The sequence below is a fragment of the Gasterosteus aculeatus genome, chromosome X (genome assembly GCF_964276395.1).
Source record: "Gasterosteus aculeatus chromosome X, fGasAcu3.hap1.1, whole genome shotgun sequence".
NCBI lineage: Eukaryota > Metazoa > Chordata > Actinopteri > Perciformes > Gasterosteidae > Gasterosteus > Gasterosteus aculeatus.
The window spans coordinates 5,796,425-5,819,733 of NC_135698.1; the positions used below are offsets into that span (position 1 = coordinate 5,796,425).

The 23,309-nt window shown below is 40.3% G+C and overlaps 1 protein-coding gene across 2 annotated transcripts in view; it reads left to right on the forward strand.

Moving 5' to 3' along the window:
- Positions 1 to 22,712, forward strand: part of LOC120809818 (guanine nucleotide-binding protein G(o) subunit alpha) — a 73,984-nt gene extending 51,272 nt beyond the window's left edge. The window contains exons 4-8 of one of the 2 annotated variants that reach the window (XM_040163916.2): positions 28 to 188; positions 7,186 to 7,314; positions 8,313 to 8,442; positions 21,234 to 21,387; positions 22,370 to 22,712. In XM_040163916.2, coding sequence (XP_040019850.1) covers positions 28 to 188; positions 7,186 to 7,314; positions 8,313 to 8,442; positions 21,234 to 21,387; positions 22,370 to 22,557 — 762 coding nt within the window. In that variant the 3' untranslated portion in view covers positions 22,558 to 22,712. Of the gene's footprint in view, positions 1 to 27; positions 189 to 7,185; positions 7,315 to 8,312; positions 8,443 to 14,594; positions 14,749 to 15,774; positions 17,477 to 21,233; positions 21,388 to 22,369 lie in introns of those variants that run through there. The other variant, XM_040163917.2, reaches the window with a different exon arrangement.
- Positions 22,713 to 23,309: the final 597 nt, after the last annotated feature.

The following is a 23,309-nucleotide window of genomic DNA, read 5'->3' on the forward strand; positions in this document are numbered from 1 at the left end:
TGCTTCAACCCTCTTGTGTCCCTACAGGCGGATGCTAAGATGGTGTGCGACGTGGTCAGTCGCATGGAGGACACAGAGCCTTACTCTGCCGAGCTGCTCTCCGCCATGATTCGCCTGTGGTCCGACTCAGGCATCCAGGAGTGTTTCAGCCGAGCCCGCGAGTACCAGCTCAACGATTCAGCGCAGTAGTACGTACACATTATGTTTAGGATTCAATATAATTTTGATTTGAATATTGATTCCTATAGTTCATATAGTTCCTGTTTTAACAAAAGAACGCTTTAACGTGTTCTCAATCAGTGAGCAGTGAATCACGTGTGCCGGTATGTGTTATAAGATTCATTATATTGATCTCTGTTGTTATCGCTCAGCATCCTAAGAAGTACCATATCACTGAGTCAGCACAGAGGCAAACGTATGTGTATCCATCCACCCACCATAAAAAAAGAGATTCTTTCAAACCGATCTCATTTATTCACCACCTTCTAAATGCTATTACACACTAGCTATTACGACACAGTCAATCACCATAACAAGTCCAGCACCTGATTTATGGTGTGTGTGTGTGTGTGTGTGTGTGTGTGTGTGTGTGTGTGTGTGTGTGTGTGTGGGAAAAGAGGGAGAGAGACGAGGAGCCATTTCCTTCAAGTCCCACTTTTGTGCAAGTAGTGCTTGAATATTGTTGTGCACCATACATACATGACATTAAGATAAATTCACGTAGCGTGAAAGATGGAGTCACAGTCATCTCACCATATATATATGGCCGACTGTGGGTGAGTGGGGAGCACGGTCGTCCTCCAATCAGAGGGTTGTGGGTTCGATCCCAGGCCCGGCGAACCCGCATGTCGTTGTGTCCTTGGGCAAGACACTTAACCCAACATTGCTCCTGTAGCTGCGACTACAGTGTGTGAATGGTAGTTACTGATGGCAGGTGTCACTGTGTATGGTTCTCCTGTCATCAGTGTATGAATGGGTGTGAATGGGTGAATGATGTCATGTAGTGTTAAAAGCGCTTTGAGTGGTCAGAAGACTAGAAAAGCGCTATACAAGTACAGGCCATTTACCATTTACCATATATATATGCCACTGTGAGAAGCACATATACTATACCCTTAAAGGCCCCAAGCACAGATAGTAGTGAATATAGCTACATGGATTCATGTTAAACAGCATTGTTAGCTGCACCAAAACAATACAATTTATAAGTAGTCGTCGTGGCGTAGAGGGTGTGCTGGGAGGGTGTGCTGGGAACCACAAGGTTGGTGGGAAAAAGGATACTTTTTTCAACACACCTTGAAATCAAATTCACCATTTGGAGGAGAATCGCCCAGTTATCCAGACTCGGAGACAACAAAAAGACGAAGGTCCAATTGAAAAATTGAAACGGAGGCCTTGTCATAGAATTAACATTAAAGTGATAGATTGATACAGGACGCTAGACAAATGAGACTTAAGAGGCGAGAAAAGGATCGACTCGGTCAATAGGATGAGCAAGCAAAAGAGGACAGACAGAAAGAGAGAAAGTTGCAGCACTTGGTAATTTCTCACCATGGCAGGCATTTTGTGGGTGCAGACGTATTCCTGTCAACATTCACATGTAGTCAATTAACTTGAACAACATCCGCTGTGTGCGAGTGCAAGCATGTGTGCGTGGGTGTGTGTGTGTCCGTTTGTGTGCTTGCCTTAAATGTCACATTAAAGATTGATGCACACTTCCTATTATGTTGTGCCCTGTGGAGCGGAACAGGCCGACCAGCCAATGAACTGTTAGGACAGACATCACATGATCAGACCACATTCTGCCTCCTTCCGTCTTCAACCAAAGAATCTTCTACTGTTAACCGTCAACATTAGCGTCTTGCATGCAGTAAAGCTGTGGTTGAAGTTCCCAACTGCAACGATAACTTATGCACAAACCATAAATCAGTCATTCATCACCAGCTGCAGTGTAGGCGCCCAACAGGCAACTGCCTGCTATGTTTTGTCAAGGTTTTAGCCAGTGTATTTAAAGCTTGGCGTATTACATTGAACGCAGCAGTGCAGTGCGTGCACTTTGTTCTTCAGTCAATAAATGCTACAGCTCCTCAAGAATATTAAAGTGAAGGAGGTTAAGCCTGAAGTTAGTTGTGTTTGTATATTCTGAGAGGAACAAATACGGCCTTAGGCCACCTCTCTCTGCAGATGCTCCGCGTGTCCCGACCTATTAACCACAATGCACATACACTCTATATGATTTGACTCTATATGATTTGAATACCCTGCCTTTGTGACAAAGTGGTTATGCACCATCCATGTACCAACTGGTCCTCGATTACGTCCTCCACATCGTCACAAATGCAATGACCTTTATGGGGAACTTCAGTTTATTTTAAGTGAAGTTTGGTGAGGTTAATAGCCAACCAGGTTACAACAATTCTTAGTTGACACCAGTCTAAAATCATTAAACAGGACATTAATTAAATAATAAATAAATGACAAGGAGCTTGTTTAGAGTTGAAACATCTAAAAGTCATGTGTCAAGTTGCTGTTCGCTGGCAGGTCACACTTTATGGTGTTCTAAAGTAATATTGCTTGAACTACTGTGACTAAGACAATATATTATTTATGTTTGCAAACAGGAAGTTAAACAGGAGTAGGACTGTAATGCTACGTTCACCGCTGTAACGCTACTGTTACCGTCCGTGCTCACTTGACCAGAAACCCGTTGATGTTAGATTGGTGACATTACATTGTAGACTGAATAGCGGGGCGGCTGCATGTGTGCGAGACAATGCAGGCAATATCTTAGCTGCTAACTCAGTTAAGCAATTGCCTGTCTTTGCAGCACAGCGTCCGCGTATGCAAGGCAGTACCGCTAGTCCCGTCTGATAACGCTACGGCCGACGGGGGTTAACCAACGCGGCTCAGACCTGGAGTCCGATTACTTGGCGTGAGGAATTGGATGTGTGGCGGTCAGAGTTGGCAGCCCTGTAGCTTTGTTGGCTAGCTTGACAACAACTTTGACAAAAACAAGACAGCAAATAAGTTACTGAATAGTCCAGCAGAAATGCATGCAAAATAACCTACAATTTCACTCATGTGGGCCTTTATGATCATGAGGTCAGAATGCACACAAAATTGTACCAAATAATACACACTTGATGCAGTAGGCTACATGCTGGTGGAGCCTGAGGGTGGATCTTCACCTAAGGAAAAATAATGATTCCATGAATTAAGAAATATGAATGTGAGAATATCAAACTCAAACTATATGCAAGTAAATGAAGCATTGTTTATCCCACAGACAGTCAAACAGGTGCCAGGTGAAAAAATGGAACCTTACAGATGTTTTATTTATTACTATCATAGATAAAGGTATAGTATCGAAGTCATAATGTTGGTATTGTGAGTGCTGGTGGTAAATCTGTGTCGGAACACAGATTTCCAACCTCTAAAACCAGTTACTTAGCAACAGCTATGAAGGAGGATATCCCCCCCCCCCCCCCCCCTCCCTCCCTCCCCATCGGCTGACTTTAAAAAAGAAAAAGAAATGCCACATAAACGGGTTTTTAAGGTATGTTTCAAAGTGTACATATTATACCCTCTGTGTATATATGTGTATCTGTTTAAAGTTACATTTTGTGTATACTTGCCAATATGGTTTTTTACCACCCTTTATGTTAGGGAACGTCACCGACATTTAACCACATGCTGATTTCGGTCATTGCACTTGCAGTCAATGCAGTAAGGGATCAATAGTACTACTTGACAGAGGGGTTTGGGTGTGTCTGTTAAACGTGCTGGATAATGTGCAATGCATAAAGCGTTGGTTGAGCTTTACTTCAGCACATTAAAGGGGGGGGAGAGAAGGGGAGACTGAGGCAGCGAGTAGATGGACTGAGGTTTAATACAGGGTTAATACAAAAACATGTTTTGGCAATAGAGCACAGGGTTACTGTTTTCATCTGTGTGTTAGGTACAATAAGGAAAGGCATAAGGTATAGCACATTTAAACAAGGCAATTCAAAGTGAACTGAAGTGTCTTGCAGTGACAAACAGAGTTATGGCTGACTCATGAAAATAAATATGTTAAATATCAAACAAATGCTGAAAATCGTGGCTGATAATTGGTCGATCAACGTGCACTCGACTTTAGTTTAACAGACAACGTTCTCTTCGGTGGTTTCTCTTTTGTGCCTCATACTTTCTCAGGGATCATCTATAATACTCTACATCACCAGGGAAATCAAAGAAGAATTAACTGGGATGTGATGTAAATTGACTGAGTCCACCATATCAGAATGAGGGTGGGGACTACTGCAGTGTAGCTCTACATAGAACGCTCAATGCTGACTAAGAATAGGCTACTCAGGAATACATTAATCTGCAATTATTTAAGTTCCTCTCAAAAACATTTTCTCTGAAATGAGACCGCTGGGTAGAATTGGGGACATGTGTGGACTGACAGCTTCTATCTTTAGAGGGCTGAGTCTCCTTTGCTGCTAAAGGTCTTTCAGGTGTAAACTTTCGTCTTATCATCTCCATCTCTTCTTATCACTTATCACTTGCCCTGTGCATCCAGAAACTATTACTCTCTACATGCAGTACATACAAACCCACTTTGTTCTTTTGGATAAATAGTAGTTGATTCATTCCATACTGCAGCACCACTGCTGCAGGAGGATATACTGTAATTGGTGATTGCTCAAGCAAATCAAAGTGTGGCTTCTAGTTTGTATTTCTATATATTTCCCATTCCAAACAATTTCTGCCTCACGTCTCCCCCCTTTCAGCTCTCCCTATTTACCGCCCCTCCACACCCTATGATCTAAACCCATATCTCTTTCTCATTGATCAATAGCTCTTATCACTGTGTGTGCGTGTGCGTGAGAGAGAGTTTAGACCATTAGCTCATACTTTATTTTTTCCCCTCATGCTCTTAGAAGTAACTCGGCATCCATTTATAAAAGCTCTGAAACAACACCCGCCAATCTATAAGTAAACGCTTTACATCCATTACTCTAAATGGATGCATGATGTGGGAAGATTTTCTGCTTATATCTCCTCCCGTTCGGTCTGACTTTCCGTCAGCCGATCTTGAGTTGGTTGAGAACAGCAAAAAAAATGTCAGATGGTTATTGCTCTGCACCTGGTTTTGAAAGTCTATCAGAAGGGAAAGCATAAGGATGATGTCTTTCAAGGAGGACATGACACAGCTGTATGTCCGCATAGGCAATGAACATGGCTTTAGTAGAACATAGCAGACACCAGCCAATCAGATTAACAGATTGGACATGCTGTAAAAGTGAATAAGTAGTGAAGCCGCAGCTCCGTCTTCATCCTCTTTTCTTCCGTCTTCGCTCGGTGGTGAGCCGGAATGTTACAGTTGTGAGAGCGATCCCCCCTCAGCCCAGGAGCTTCCCTGCATGTTCAGTGAGATTAATCTGAGCTGTACGATTAAGGATTATTTGATATATTGATCTACATTAAAAAATAAAGGTCCACTTCCAGTCATATGCCGTTACGTAACGAGTACTCATCTCGCCCACCCGCTTCCCCTTCTGGCTGCTCAACATGGTCATGTAGCTCCTGTATTTTATCTGCCAATTAGGGATGAGGGCCTTTATTCATTTAATGTGTACTGTTGAAATTAGAACTTAATAAGTCAAGTGATTAAGTAAAATATAGTTCCATTTAATCACAATAAACTACTGTACAATGTGTCCAAAGATTCTTCCTCTACTTGCTGACAGTATTGATCTGTATCTTCCTCTGACCCCAAATTGAGGGTGAAACAGAAAGTTGCCCCACTGCTGCAGTCAGGAGAGTTGCACATTGGATGTCATTATTAATATATCATCCAGTGGGTGGTTGTCAAATGCTGCATGTTATGTAATGTTCAGTGTTTCAGCCACCTGAGCCATGACATACATCATCACACAGTGGAAAGAAACACAACAAATGCGTCCTTGTTTCAGTGATCACACTCGTACTCGTGTCAGTGTGATTAGCAATCTACCCTTTGAGCTACTGAGACCTAAGTGATTCTCAAAGATGAGATGCACCAAGCTACTCAACTCAAAGAAAAAGAATTACAAGGAAGACATATGAGAACTCCACACCACTACGTTACTTTAGCTGCTGTACGTTCAAACCAAGAACTCTTAACAATGTGATGAACCGCAATGATCAAAATGTTAAGGACGTTCTTTCAAGTTGAATGGATACTGATTGGCCGTCAGTCTCTCTGTTGCTCGTCCAACTGCTCTGAAAAGTCATCCCAATAATACCAGTTTCTACTGTGGTTGTTGTTATAAGTTTGTTGTGGGCCTTAGATCGTTTTAAAAAAAGTAGGTTTTCAATTTCAAGAGTAGAAGAGAAAAGGGTCTTAGACTGAGTTCTTACAGATTCATTTGGCAAACCCAACGCTGTCTTCGGTAACAATGGCTGGGTTTAGAAGATGTAAACCTTCCCCAAATTCAACTTGGCGCTTGACGCAAACGTTAGCCGAGACTCTCGTAGCATCCGGGACCAAAGTCCACACTGTGATAACATCTTGCACCCCTTAGTTAATAATGTGCTCCATGACCTTTCAACTATCTTAACACTTGTCTTTAAGCTAGTTAGCCGCATGCTAACATTCTTTAAATAAGCAGATAATTACCATTCATTAATTCCCTTCACTTATATAGAGAATGGATTGTGAAAATAAACAATAGCAACAACAATGTGGGAACAGGCCAGAGACTGACATTAAAACAGTAATGACCAAAACATACATACATTGCATTCAAATATCACAAGCAAATTTAAGTACCTCAGTATTGGGGGATGTTTTGAAAGTAACTAGCGATGGAAAACATCAAACTTATATTCGTTGCCGCATCAGGAGTCTGTGGCGCTCTAGAGGGACCGGCGGGATCTCTGGTGCAGGAGTGAGAGGAGCTGAATTCTGGATGTGTTTTCATTTGTGGATGATTTTGGTGGATGTGCAGTACAGGATGCTGTTGCCTGCAGTAGTTTTTGTGTATGAAAAGGGCAACAAAAAAAGTTCTCCACTCTTTAAAGAAAAAACTTTCTCTCTGAAGCTTCACCTTCATCACTACAGTGGTTTATGTGGAGAAATCTGCACCACGTCTAAAGCTAAACTACAAGACGATTGATGCTGGTTTTCAAACCGTGTCTGTCTCTGTGTCTGTGCAGCTACCTAGACAGCCTAGATCGGATTGGTGCCACGGACTACCAGCCCACGGAGCAGGACATCCTGAGGACCAGAGTGAAGACCACTGGCATCGTCGAGACACACTTTACCTTCAAAAACCTCCACTTCAGGTCAGTACCAACACATAACATTGACTATTATTTTACTGGGTTAGGGTTCACAAGCTCCACCTCTTCTCATGTTGATCTTGCTCTGCTTATCCATTTGGGAACTCCAGTCTTTAATTAATGCAATGTAATACTTTAAACAAGTGTCTATATCTATCATTGTCTGTCATTTGAACAAGATCTAGAGATCAGATAGCATATAGCAGATAGCAGTGGGAATGACGGTAAAGAAAGCGGTGAGAACAGAAGCCGCAGGCCTTTTCTGACCTCTAATTTCATTACAATATTTCTGCCCCTCCTGCGTTCATTTGTACACGTGCACGCACACACTTACAGACACACAGGCGTGTATGGAAGGATTGATAGGCACAGAGCGGAAAGGTTGATAAATTGTGGAACCATTTGATGGTGCATCCATCCAGAAGAGGATGGATGCACCATTACACTTCAGCTATTGTCCGTTTCCCTTTCTGAGCCACTCATTTTCACACAAACTATTTTTTGTGTGTACAGATACATTACACAACGCACAAACATTTTCATTCTGCAGAATGATGCTTTCTACTGTTACTCTGGTACTGGAGCAGGCAGTGTGCTGGGTGTGTTTTTATTAACAAGCCTAAATATTGTCAGCTTAATTGCTATTTCTGGCAGTCAGGCAGTGTGTGGGAGACTTAAAATATGTGCATCGAACAATACAATATATAGCCTCAGTTTAAATAAGTCAATAAACACATCTGAGATGCGTTATGAAATATAATTGTATAAAAAAATGCAATAAGAGTATGCCCTGAAATGAACAGAATACATTGAATGGAGTATTAAAAATTATTAAACAGTTGCAATTGCACCACGCTCCACGTTGATCGTTCTACAGTTTTATTGCACAATAGAGTAGGTAAGGTGTGCGTGAGAAGACTCCATCCACGTGTGTGTGTGTGTGTGTGTGTGAGAGATTGCACATGTGTTTTGATTCACATCCGTCTCACTCTGTCCATCAGGCTGTTTGATGTAGGAGGTCAGAGGTCGGAGAGGAAGAAGTGGATCCACTGTTTTGAGGATGTCACCGCTATTATTTTCTGTGTGGCGCTCAGCGGATACGACCAGGTGCTGCATGAGGACGAGACCACGGTAAGGATACATGTGTATGTTCTCTCTCGCTTTGTCCCTCTATCCCTGTCACTGAGTGGCATAGTGACCAATTCATGAATATTGGAAGACATATTTCAAGGCTGTCATGTCAGATGGAATGCTTAATGTTATTCTGGAGAACAGCATGGACACAGGCTTATAGCAGCTAGTTTCAAGATATTACTGTTGTTCTTGATGTAGAAACTGTGTTTCAGCTGACATTAATTACACACCCTGTGTAAGAACTTGAAACAAGGAGGAATATGTCTGTGCTGTTTGATTAGCTGCTAAATTAATTGAACCATAAACTTACCTAAATGTTTAGATTTCCATTTCAATGAATCTATGAAACAACGTCTTTTCTCTTTTTGCTCTACTTAGCAAGTGTTATTTATTCAATGAACTAAGTCTTTGTACTTTCATGGTCCACCATAGCACATTCTTCAATGTACATTAAGTTGTGTTTCCTCTGAATCTGTTTGATGCACCATCGTCTGATATAACAACCAAACATGGAAATAAATCGACGGGCCACAGTCTGCATTGCATTCTGGCCAAACCAAATAACCTGTTTTAAATAATGGGACGGTCGTAGTTGGTCTCTCACAAAGTTACTCTCAAGGCAAATCATCTTGAATTATGAGATATACAATCAGTGTAGAAATGAACCAAGTTCATAGAATGCTTCTAATGCCTTTGCTTTAGTGAAATAAATATAATGAATTAGATTCTCACTGTTCCTAACCGTAAACCTTAACGTTGCAGGACTTTATTATTTGTAGTTACAAATGTGTATTTAATGAGTACAGATTGGTAACACATAATACCGGGTAATGGCTCTGGACAAGGTGGTACACAGTCACAGAGTAGCTCAGTGTTTCCTCAACAAAAACATGTGTCTGTACAGACGATGTAGAGGATCTTACATACAATAAATAAGCTGATTTGAATGCCTGGCGCTCACTGCTATTTATAAAGCCTGAAGCGTATCCTCCGAGGAATCCAGGCTGGGAAACTGAGTAGCTGCTCTATTTATGCAGCGTTGCAGCCTCCCGCTGAGCTGGGAGCTTCAGAGGAATGTCAAATTAAGAGAAGCAATATGCATCATGAAACACACTCAAAAAACTGCTTCTAGCCGGTGTGTCGTATACGAATACCTTTAAATAGCGTGTCCTCTTGAGTGACGGCGCCGTAAACTCATGGTGCTACTTTGGGTATGGCTGCTAGAAAATGTGTTCTATAGGCAACATCAAAAGTAAACTACCAATAACCAGTAACTACCAATTGTATCCCTGATAGGACCTCCAAAGATCTGACTGCAGTGCAGTGATGTTTCTTAATTTAATTAATTTCTAATATGTTTAACCATGGTATTGCGGCCACTGTTATCTTTTCACCAAAGCAGCTAAAATACAAGTTGTACTAGTTAACATAAGCCAATTTGTGGCAAAGTGGGTGTACCAAGAAATCTAGACGATGACCAATCCAAATTACCTACTGAAGTCACTGTGGGAGTTAACATGACCAGGTAACGGACAGAATAGTAATCTGTGATAAAATCCTACAGATTCAGAGCATAAAAAGCGGTGCGGAAAGGATATTCTACGATGAGACATAACACTCATTAACAGAGATAACACCCCATTCTCAGTAATGGAAGTGATAAAGTTGGGCCTGTATCTCTGGCTAGTTCATTAAAATAGCTCACATACTGTGAGTTCAATGTTTTTGTTTTTTGTTGTTTTTCCATAATACTAATTGTGTCTAATTGTCTAGGCAGATATTTAGTACTCGTGGTAAACAAGCCTCTTAGTAAGATAATGCATATTGTGCATGTTTTTTATTTTCACTGTTATCATCGTGAGACCTACATTATAGGCTTTACATAAAACCGTACTGTTGAAACTTACAGACGGAGGTTTCTGGATATTTGCTGAAGTTGGATGACCAGCATGTGCAGTTTATGATGGGAATCAAGTAGCAACAATTCAACATGTGCAACATGTACATTCATTATTTCATCACATTTCTCACTACTTCCCAGCAGTTTAATTGCCGATAATTTAATGAAATTAATATGACCTGGGTCCAAAATAGCAGAATACAATGGATGAATGAATACAATTAGATTATGAAATTGACACTTGAGTAGAATAGTTCTGGGGAGGTGAAATTCCTGGCCAGTACACTTTTCTAAAGTGCTAACTGAAACACCAACAAGTAGAGAAGAACCACCACCTGCATTGACATTATACCGTCTCAACATTTTATATTACATTACATTACAGGTCATTTAGCAGACGCTTTTATCCAAAGCGACTTACATTACACTTTAAACCCATGGCTTTTTCACATTTTTGCCCGGGGAGCAATTAGGGGTTAGGTGTCTTGCTCAGGGACACTTCGACATGGAACATGGGGCAGCCTGGACTCGAACTACCAACCTTGTGCTTCCCAGCACACCTTCTCTAACCCCTGCGCCACGAAACGTAAACTCATGGTGCTACTTTGGGTATGGCTGCTAGAAAATGTGTTCTATAGGCAACATCAAAAGTAAACTACCAATAACCAGTAACTACCAATTGTATCCCTGATAGGACCTCCAAAGATCTGACTGCAGTGCAGTGATGTTTCTTAATTTAATTAATTTCTAATATGTTTAACCATGGTATTGCGGCCACTGTTATCTTTTCACCAAAGCAGCTAAAATACAAGTTGTACTAGTTAACATAAGCCAATTTGTGGCAAAGTGGGTGTACCAAGAAATCTAGACGATGACCAATCCAAATTACCTACTGAAGTCACTGTGGGAGTTAACATGACCAGGTAACGGACAGAATAGTAATCTGTGATAAAATCCTACAGATTCAGAGCATAAAAAGCGGTGCGGAAAGGATATTCTACGATGAGACATAACACTCATTAACAGAGATAACACCCCATTCTCAGTAATGGAAGTGATAAAGTTGGGCCTGTATCTCTGGCTAGTTCATTAAAATAGCTCACATACTGTGAGTTCAATGTTTTTGTTTTTTGTTGTTTTTCCATAATACTAATTGTGTCTAATTGTCTAGGCAGATATTTAGTACTCGTGGTAAACAAGCCTCTTAGTAAGATAATGCATATTGTGCATGTTTTTTATTTTCACTGTTATCATCGTGAGACCTACATTATAGGCTTTACATAAAACCGTACTGTTGAAACTTACAGACGGAGGTTTCTGGATATTTGCTGAAGTTGGATGACCAGCATGTGCAGTTTATGATGGGAATCAAGTAGCAACAATTCAACATGTGCAACATGTACATTCATTATTTCATCACATTTCTCACTACTTCCCAGCAGTTTAATTGCCGATAATTTAATGAAATTAATATGACCTGGGTCCAAAATAGCAGAATACAATGGATGAATGAATACAATTAGATTATGAAATTGACACTTGAGTAGAATAGTTCTGGGGAGGTGAAATTCCTGGCCAGTACACTTTTCTAAAGTGCTAACTGAAACACCAACAAGTAGAGAAGAACCACCCCTAGAGAAGAACCACCACCTGCATTGACATTATACCGTCTCAACATTTTATATTACATTACATTACAGGTCATTTAGCAGACGCTTTTATCCAAAGCGACTTACATTACACTTTAAACCCATGGCTTTTTCACATTTTTGCCCGGGGAGCAATTAGGGGTTAGGTGTCTTGCTCAGGGACACTTCGACATGGAACATGGGGCAGCCTGGACTCGAACTACCAACCTTGTGCTTCCCAGCACACCTTCTCTAACCCCTGCGCCACGAAACGTAAACTCATGGTGCTACTTTGGGTATGGCTGCTAGAAAATGTGTTCTATAGGCAACATCAAAAGTAAACTACCAATAACCAGTAACTACCAATTGTATCCCTGATAGGACCTCCAAAGATCTGACTGCAGTGCAGTGATGTTTCTTAATTTAATTAATGACCCGATATCTCTCATCACTGCCTTTGGGAGGCATTAAAAAAGGGTTTATATTATAAAAGACTTTTTAGGAAACTGAATTGAATGTTTTTTGACTTCAAGAATAACCAATAGCCTTTGCAGTACCTGTATGATATTTAAAGGGGTCCCATAACTGTTTTATGTCTCTGACAGCCGTGGCCACAGGCATTTAGTTTTCTATGGAGCTCTTTATTCAACACGAGCTTTGACAGCTTGACTCATCGATTTCAGATTCAGATTCTGTAATGCTTCCCTTTAAAACCCTGCACTCTCACTCCGAGCTAATACAGAGTTACGGTTAAATGTGCATCTAGCTGACGTTTCCTGGCTCTGGAAATGGAGCACTTTATAGAACAAGCGTGGTTAGTTTGAGCTCCGATGGGAACTACGGGCAAGTGGATGAACCCGGTTCATCGATCCAGCGAAAGCACTCACAACGAGGCAGGGATCATTTAAATTGGCAACACTGCACCTGTTATTCTATTGGTTGGGGAACTTTGACTGGGTCATCACACCGAAATCCAAGAGCAGAGGGGAAAGAAGCGTGATGGAGAGCAATAATATATCTGATTGCAACCACACAGTCTGTGCAACTCATGCGCACATGCGATCTATTTCAGTGTGTGGACGAGGTTTTGCGGGAAGGCGTCACAAAATCTGAACATGAAGCCAATGGGTTACGCTCTGCAAAGGAAAGACAACATACTTGAATTAGATATGAAAAAAAGCTCCATCATTTCATGCTTGTCCCTCCATCCGGTTCCTGCTCAAGAACGAGATTTCTCACGGAGGCCATTTGTTTTTTCTAGCTCGTTGTAACTCTTCAAGGACAATTTGTAAAAAGACAACCTGGGCGGACAGATGCTTAAGGTTTCGACTGTACATGTCTAAACATCAAAGCCCTTGTAAAGACACAAACACACGCTGTACAAAACACACTACTTCTGCTTTTTATTTCCTTCCTTCTATTGAAGAACTGCTTGCATTGTGTTTTTCTCCCCCTCTATTTGTTTTGTTTCTCTGAAAACGCGCAGAGATCACACACGCAGTCTGCATAACAGCTGCTCTGGGTGAACACTGTCTGGATAGTGTTCTGTCCTTCTGCCTCTAAACACTTTCTTTTCAGCACTAGGGGTGTGTACGTATACTATGTGTGTGTGTGTGTGGGCTAAAGTGGGCGTCGTATGGGACGCGAGCGGAGGGAGGGAGGGTGGATGAGGGGGTCCCTTGCATTTTCCGTTCCTGCTCTAAACTCCGTCCTGCAGCATCTCTGGCTCCTTCCACTCCTCCTGTCACTCTCGCCATCGACTGTCCTCTCTTACCAATCAGCAGTCAGATCTTCTACAGATGCCCCACCCACAGAAAGGTATGAAGCCTCCTAGTAGGTTGTGTTTTCATCTATGACTCAAATCCTGCTTTTAATGTAGCATTACTGCTTTAAACGGACAGACATTGTGTGTATCCAGCCGAAGAAACGCGTTACGTTTTCTACCTCAGAAAAGATTTACCAAGCTAATTTCAACATGCACGGTTTACACCAGAGGGCCTTGTCGTCTTCGGCTCCTTCGTTGGAACACTGCAACCTTTTATAATTCATTACCTTCACAAAACAGTTGCTGCTTCCTGCCGATTACATAAACCTCTGCTCTGGTTGAAGCAAGCACATGCAACCGAATAATTGTCACACTCAAGACCGTTCTTTTTAAAGTATCGCTCTGTAATGTACCTGGTGGTCAACATCTGCACAGGGCACCTCTAAGCTGTCATTTATTCACAGCTTTAACGCTGGAAGTGCATGGCTTTGTTTAACTATGTTGCGACATCCAGCTTACTAATAATTGTTGTTACTGAGGTGGATTTACGCACACAAGTATACCCACTCAACGTGCAGGAGGAAGTGCATGTGCATGTGTCTTTGCACTAGAGGAACCCCCCCCCAGTACCTCTGTTCTGCTTTGTCATTTTAATTTACCCAGTTCCTCTTTGTATTTTAACGGTGTGGATGTACAATTCGTGTTCTTAATTTTTGTATTTGTGTGCGTGCGTTTTCTGAGCACATTAGCAGAAATGATGTGTGCATGTCAGGTTGTTTTGAGGTTTGTGTCTACTATGACCATGCAGAACGTTGTGTACGAATGCCTTTTTAACCCTCTAACGTTTCTTTCACAGAACCGTATGCACGAGTCTTTGAAGCTGTTTGATTCCATCTGTAACAACAAGTGGTTTAAGGAAACTTCTATCATTCTCTTCCTGAACAAGAAGGACATCTTTGAAAAAAAGATCACCAAGTCTCCACTGTCCATCTGCTTCCCCGAGTACACCGGTACATATTGATGCACTTGACAGTGATGTTTTGTAGATATTTCATTCTATATTCTGGATTATTGTATGAACACTAGAAGGCACTGTAGCTGCTGAGAACGAGCTTTCCCCGCCCTACATTTATAGGAAAAGAGTGAAGAGAAGACAGAGTCCTAACTTTAAGACTTTCAGAGTCACTGGCTTTGAATTATTTAATGGCATTAACCTTTCTAACATATTTCCTTAAATGAACTTGTTGCTCTGATCTCAGTGAGCTGTCACACATTATAGATAATTTATTCGCTATTGCTTCCCCTTTAATCAACAGTAATAATAAAGATGATTAACAGAAGTTTAAAGGCAACAGAAAAGAAAGATATCAAGCTCAGATTGTAACGTAAAAGATGACAGACAAAGAAGTAATGAGTGTTGAGAGGAATGAGCGAGGGGCTGTGCTTATTTAGACACAAGAGGAAAGCGGAAATAAGACAGCAGAGGAAACCATGTTGGGGAGAGTAAGAGTGTGAGAAAATTAGAAAAAATACACAAAGCAACACTGTGGGAAAGCAAGATGGAGTAGGAGCAAAACAAGACTGTGAGAAGGAGAGAATTAGAATTCCAAACCGGTCTTCTCTTCTTCTCCTCCGCATCCTTTTTCATGGCCAGACTTTGAGCCTTTTCTGATGAAGTTGCTGCTGAAGCACACAGAAAAACCACAGTGCTGCTCACGGCTCAGAGCCAAGAAGATACAAAAAAAAGAATACTCCACTGAGATCAACAGTGTTAAAACAAATTAATGCTCTTGATTGGATCCAGTGTGGGGCAAATGCTTCGCATTACAAGAAGAACTAACTCACAGTTAGTTGGACTTTAATCAGAATACTGTTTGAATCATGCTCCTCATTTCTGTCACTAGGTCAGAAAACATTGCAGATACGGGGAATGTACTGTGGGGTTTGGCCGCTGATTATAAAGGGTCACGTGACAACAGCTTTTCAAGCATTCACCTAACTACATGTCACCCATGTCTGTGTGCCTCTGTCCTCAGGTCCAGACACGTACTTGGAGGGAAAAGAGTACATTAAATGTCAGTACGAGAGCAAGAACAAGTCACCCAGCAAAGAAGTCTACGCCCATGTGACCTGCGCTACAGACACCAACAACATCCAGTTTGTCTTCGATGCCGTCACCGATGTCATCATAGCGAATAACCTGCGGGGGTGTGGCCTGTACTGACAAAGACGTAACATTTTGGCCATTGGATGACTGATGTTTGACTTGTTTACTGTTCCAGTTTGTAGCATGTATTATGTGGCCGATATTAGTGATGTCATCATATGATAATCAGTCAAAGATGGGGCACAGGCTGTGTTTGTGTGGTCACCATATTGTTTTACCGTAAATTAATTAATTAATGGATTGATTGGATGAGTACCTGGTTGGGACTTCCTCTGCCGTACTTGCCTATTTGACGTCCTCCTTAAAAAACCTACCACAATTTCCCGCAGCTATGTGTATTTAGTTAACTCTAAATCTTAGGCCAGTGTGTTGTAGACATCCTGCACATTGGTCCAGTTGACTGCAGAGATATAATGATCCTGAGACTTGTTTGTAAATACAGTAGTGCTTTACTCAAAGAACTGGATGGATTACTAATTAATCTAAATAAACAGTGGCCATCTAATAGGGCTTCCAGCAAACGTGTTTAATAGAAATCCCTCCTCTACCCCAAATTATTGTAATAATTAAAAATTAAATCAGATTTGCTAGTCTTCTGTCTAAGTCATGACTAAGTCTTCGTCTTAGTCATGTACCTTACACAAAGGGCCATTGTCAAAGTGAATATAAATATATATTTAAAACTAGTCAAGGTCAAGATGCACTTCAGAATTTATTCTGCCCATGTCATGTCAAAGTGTTGTAGTGTCTTCTAAGAGATTCTGAATGACGCTTAGTCATCAGCAAAATGCATTTCAACAAATATATATATATATATATATATATATATATATATATATATATATATATATATATATATATATATATATATATATATATAATAGTTAATGTGAGCGCCTTAATTATGTTGTATCTGTTTTGATTTTGTTTTCTGATAGTCCTCTAGTCGCATACGGTCCAACTGCATTGTTGCACTATTCAGCTCCAAATTAATTTGTAGTTATGCAGTAAGACATTAGTAAACATATCGTGATCATGAATGCAGTAAGAAAAAACCAAGCATGTTAAATTATTAGACAAAATTAAACTTTACTCATTATTATGAAATATATATTATTTGTAAAAACAGTTACTGAGCCTTCTGAGAGACCAGAAGCGCATGATGAAATATAATTTGAATTTATTATTATTATTATTATTACTAATCATTATGGTTGTAGTTTTAATTTGTTGAATTTCTAAAAAAAAACAGTATTTTTATTAAAGTTACATTTATTTTTGTTAAAACAATGTATTCATTAGTTTAATAGTAACCATTTTGAATCAAATGGCGTGACGCCTAGCTAAATATAAATATTCATCAGATAGGACCGTCCCTCCCCTGGCACCATAGAAACACAGTGTTAACACATCAAACCTCCTTCTGTCACATTTCTTTTTTTTTTTACTGCATTTTGAATGGATGTTACTCAAAAACTTATGTCTAAATTAAAGGCCCCGAATGTCAGACTTATCCATTTACAGTTGTGTTTTAGCTAATAAAAAGCTAAATCAGCATTTACATTAGCCAATGGGTTTCCAGATTGCATTTTATCCAACGTGTTCCTGTTCTTTCACGCACCACACAGACTGTCTACCTGCCTGCCTGCACGCATGCTGGCCAAAGCTTGCTCAAAAATGTCCGTCCGATATTACCCTGACTACGAACAATAACTTGAACAGATCCTCCGTTCACATGCGTAGGCTGTTTATAGGGTTCATGGTTTGAGCAATATTTGCTTTCCATCTTATCGAACGCTACCCAGCGGCAGTTTATGCAGCTCAACTGAATTGTGTGTTGAGCCTCATGGTTGTTATCCCAGTGGATGCATTTCATTTGAGAGCAAATGTGGTTTTGTTCCTTCAGAAGAAGGGTTTTTAAATTGTTTCTATCTTATTTAATGTCATTTTCGTTTTTGATCAAAGTTAGAAGAGGCGAGCTGCAAATATATTGCAGGTTGTAACATTTAAAAATGTAGCTTGAAAGTCGATAGTTAAGTCTTTTATTTATTTTATATTTTGTGTTTCAGCATTCATGCGTCACAATAAATCAGCTACTAGTGGCAGTGTTTTCAGACAGTTCACAGATAACGTCTCAACGGAGGCATTGATTTCACAGGGCCCAGAGACAACATCCCTGTGTGAAGCTGCTCAATGTAATCTCTTTACCGTCCACCTCTCTGCCTGAGCTTTGAAAAATACATTCCTGTGAGAATAAATATTTGACCTTGTTTCTTTTGTTCCATTCCCAGAGAGTTGCATTGGTGCTGGGTAGCCGTCCCACAGCAGCCGGGCCTTTGAGCTCTGACGAAGCGCACGGCTTACCTGAAATGAAAAGTGCTGTTTGCAATTGTGGGAGCAGTTCAAAAAACACACCGTAAAATCCAAAGAGATGCATATAATGACAGGAAAATTTCCGCAGCTCCCCCCTTTTCTCTTTCTAAACGAGGGTTTACTGAGTTGTCTCACTTTCTATGTGACTTGAATTGACTGAGCCGATTGTGTTTGCAGCTTCCCTGATTCAAGTGCTCTCTGGCAAACGGGGGCAGCTTCTTTATTTAATGAGCAGAGCATTTGCTTCATTCCACTTTTCCCTCCACACTCAAAACAGCGCCGGCCTGCCTGCTTCATCCTGTGACTGTTTTCCTTTTTATAAACAGGTGGATGATGTGATCGGCTCCCACTGCATCTCCCACTGCCAACTTTCCTTAATTAGAGAGCTGCCTAAGGCTGTTGGTCAGCCTGCTTTGTGTGTGTGTATCTTGTGTATATTTGGGTGTTCACCGATTGTATATAGCTACCTACATGTGTGTCTGTTGACAGTACAGGAAAGGTCGGTGTGCGTGTGTGTGCGTGTGTGTGCGTGTGTGTGTGTGTGTGTGTGTGTGTGTGCGCCTGTATGCCTGCATGCATGTGTTTGTATTGTGTTGGAAACGTCAACCCACAGGGGGGTTTGGGGTGGAGTCAGTATCTGTGGATTAATTACCCAGAAGGCACCGGTCTACCCTTTACACACACACAGGCCCTCAACACACACAAACTGAAGACATAAACGCACCCACGAGACTTCAAAATGTCACTTTACTTGCTCGTGCCAAATAAAATCACCCTATCCAACCAAAGAGCTGCTGGTGTTTTGGGGTTTGTTTGCCAATTCTTAGTTCTGCTGCTGAAAGCTTTTGGTTAGTCTTCTTCTGACTTCTAACATTTATTACACGGTGGGAACATTAATTGATCCTACTGCATCCCCTCTGGAGATAAAGATAACATCAAATGCTATTGTCCTTTAACGTTGTCAAAACAAGTGAATTCATTTCTTTAATAGTTCACAAGTACAAGCTGAGCCTTCTCTATCCTGCCAATGAAAACTGAAAAAGCATAATCCTCACGCAGCATCCCCGCTTTTATTTTTTATTTTTTTATTTTTCTTGCCTCGATACATTTATCAAGTTATTTCTTGCCTCAAAGCCAAAAACAAACGAGCAGTAGGCATCAGTTGTGTAACAATGGGGTAGGTAAAATCCTCAACCGCCATTACCGTAGTTTCAAGCTCCAATTCACATGCAGTAGAAAGGACGATGGCAGCATAGTGTACTTTTCAAGCTTTCAGGCTACACACAGAGCAGCGTGTTGCCTGGTTAAAGGGCCATTTCTCTGTTTTTGCATCTCTAAATTGGCTACGTATTACACTTTCAATATACTTTAATGGTTAGTTGCTTAATTTTATATCAGGGGTCTCAAACTCCGGCCCACTGGGGTGTCCGGTGCGGCGTTCGCAGGTAGAACAGTCCGCGCCCCCGACCGTCGACCGTACCATTTGCCGTTTGGACCATCAGCGCCACCAACCCCCCATCGACCGTGATGGTCCGGGCTGCGTTCGGTCGAAGTGGGCTGCATCTGGCCCGCACCTGACATGAGTTTGAGACCCCTGTTTTATATTCCGACACCCAAAACAGAACTTTGACGTACAAACGTTTCTGCGTCTGTTTCCCCTTCTAAATTAGTCCCCTTATTGTTTTCATGTCATTGGCTTGAATTTTTCAGAATTGCTACACAACTTTGCCATGTAAAATGCTTGTGTAGTATGGTATGATATATTTTTGGGCTATATATTAGCTCTACAGCAAGAAAGGGAGCTTAAATCCCAGCGATAAATAATGGACTCCAATAGGCTGCAGGGAAGGAGAGATTTGTGTGTAATGTAGGCTAATTAGTTTTTTGTTTTTTTTGCTGTTTGTATTATTCACCTCAGACCCAATCAGTGGTTCATTCAGGTACCAACGGTCTGATCCTATCTGGGCAGCAGGTGTTTGCACAAAACAAATGCCGTGGCAACATAAATAATCTCTGAAACCCCACAGTGGCCGACAAACCCGATTTAGGGTGAAATCTGTTCCCATGTCAGATGTAACCAAGCTTCTGATTTATTCATGCTTAAAATTGTAGAAATTGTTTTCTTGTGCAAATGAGTTTTGGTCGTAAATGAATATGTTCATTCATCAGACCCTGCAGCCAAATCTACCGCCCTGTTTAATGATGGTCTGCGTATTGTGTATCTTACTGAGTGCTAAGTAAAACCAAAGCTGCTGTATCCTCCTCAGTGTTGTGATAATTTATTCAAAGTTGTATTCATACATAAGAGAAACGACAATAAAGCAGCTCATGAGTAACTTGTGTGATGTTTCTGACCCAATTTGCGTTGAAGAGGTTTTTGCGTTGTGTGTGTTGTTTTTTTTTAATCTGTATTCCTAAATTATGATTATTTATTTTGAAAAGTAATTTTCTTAGCAAATCCACCAAACATTAGCGGCCACTGTTTCTTGTCAGTATGACAAGCCACTGTTTCTTGTCATAAGTGTGAGGTGAATACATTTCTCCTCATTTGCGATCATCTTTGTCTGACTGCATAATACTCATGCTCTTAATTTTATTAAAGATGCACAATAAATAATTATGCAGAATTGTGTGTCTTCCTCTCTTCTCTTTTTATATTGATAAATCTCTAGTTGGAGAGAGAGAGGTGTATAATTAATGTTCTTTCTTTGTGTAATAGTCTGCGAGGTTTTTGGCCCATTTTTGTTAATGTTGAATTGTGACCAGTGACTGATTTTTTTCCTTTTTTTCCTCTTTTTTTTTAATCATCATTCATTATTCTTCTTCTCCTCCCTGTCACCACTTTCTTGTCATTCCTCTCTCGTTCTCTTCATTTTACCTGTTCCCTTAATCTTTTATCTCATCCTTTTATTTTCTCCATCTTTTCTCCCTCTCATCTTCTTTCCTCGTCCGCAGAATCGCATGCACGAGTCTCTGATGCTCTTCGACTCGATCTGCAACAACAAGTTCTTCATTGACACCTCCATCATCCTCTTCCTAAACAAGAAGGATCTGTTTGCAGAGAAGATCAAGAAGTCCGCGCTCAGCATCTGCTTCCCAGAATACACAGGTAGAACAAAACATAAAATAAATGACAGTGACAGTTTCCCTGAGTGCATAAGTGAGAAATGGCAGCTTTCAAAACAGCAGCAACCAAACTTGACAGGTGAATAAAACTCTGTAAAGGAGGTACATTGAATCCAATTACTTAGGACAAAACATATAAGCAATGTGTATCAAAGTAGCACCACACCTCTGATCTTCGATTAATCTGATTCCCAAAAGCTAAATACAGAAGCTTTCTAAAACCCCATCGATTAACCGCTGCTTCATACAGCAAATGAGAATGTTTGCCGTTGTAACAGCTGTGAAACAATCTGGACATGAACTGCTATTAAGTGTTGAAGCATTCTGCAAAAGGTTTCATCGAGCCAGTAGCCTTTATTTGAAGGGAACAAAACAATATAGAGGAAGATTTACTTGATTGTTTCTAAAAGCATAAAAGAGAAGGAATGAGAGACCGCTGAAATAGACGCTGTCAGAGGAGTAAAGGTGAGCGTCAGATGTGGCAGTGAAAAGGAAATAATTGGAAGTCTGAGGGCAGGAGACCGTCACGCTCTGTCAGCCAAGGAGGGAGGAGAGAGAAGATGGCAAGTGAGAGCTGTCTCCTGCCCTCTTCACACACACAACATGCAGCTCCGTCACACTCATTCATTTCTGGCCCACCTGTATATTTCATTTGCTCACTGCCGTGATGATCAGAGTAAGTCTGTCTGACCTGTTTACCCTCACGATAGTCCCCTCCCGCCTTACCTCGCCGGCAGGAGCTCCATCCTAAGCCTCATCTTTTTTTATTTAGAAGTAAAAAGTTTCAGACCTGATCAGTCCAAATAGCAGCTAAAATAAATACCAAATATATTTGTAGCTACAGTAATAAGTTTTGATTTCATTGGGATCTCATTCATCTGCATTGTAAAATCAAGGGAGCATCATTCTGTTGTATGATAACTCTTAACCATACGATTTTCTCCATCTCGCTCTCCTCTCTCCAGGACCCAATACTTACGACGACGCAGCAGCTTACATCCAAGCACAGTTCGAGAGCAAGAATCGCTCCCCAAACAAGGAAATCTACTGTCACTTGACCTGCGCCACGGATACAGGAAACATCCAGGTGGTGTTCGATGCCGTCACCGACATCATCATCGCCAACAACCTGCGAGGGTGTGGCTTGTATTGAGCCCGCCCACACACCCCGCAATGTCTTCCCCCTTTTGTCCCCTGTCCTCCCTCGCCCCACCTGTCCTCCTCCCACCTCGCTCCTGTTCCTTTGACACTGCTGTGGAAATGGTGATGACGATAATGATTCTGATTATTTAAAGAAAAAAGGAAAAATGCAACTAGGTACATATTATTAATAATGAGGATAATAAAAAATATATATATGTATATATATATATATGTATATATATATGTATATATATATATATGTATATATATATATATGTATATATATGTATATATATATATGTATATATATATATATGTATATGTATATGTATGTATATATGTATATGTATGTATATGTATATATATATGTATATGTATATATATGTATATGTATATATATGTATATGTATATATATGTATATGTATATATATGTATATGTATATATATGTATATGTATATATATGTATATGTATATGTATGTATATGTATGTATATGTATATATATATGTATATGTATATGTATATATATGTATATGTATATATATGTATATGTATATATATGTATATATATGTATATGTATATATATGTATATATATGTATATATATGTATATATATGTATATATATGTATATGTGTATATATATATGTATATATATATGTATATGTATATATATATATATATATGTGTATATATATATATGTGTATATATATGTATGTATATATATATGTATATATATATGTGTGTATATATATATGTAT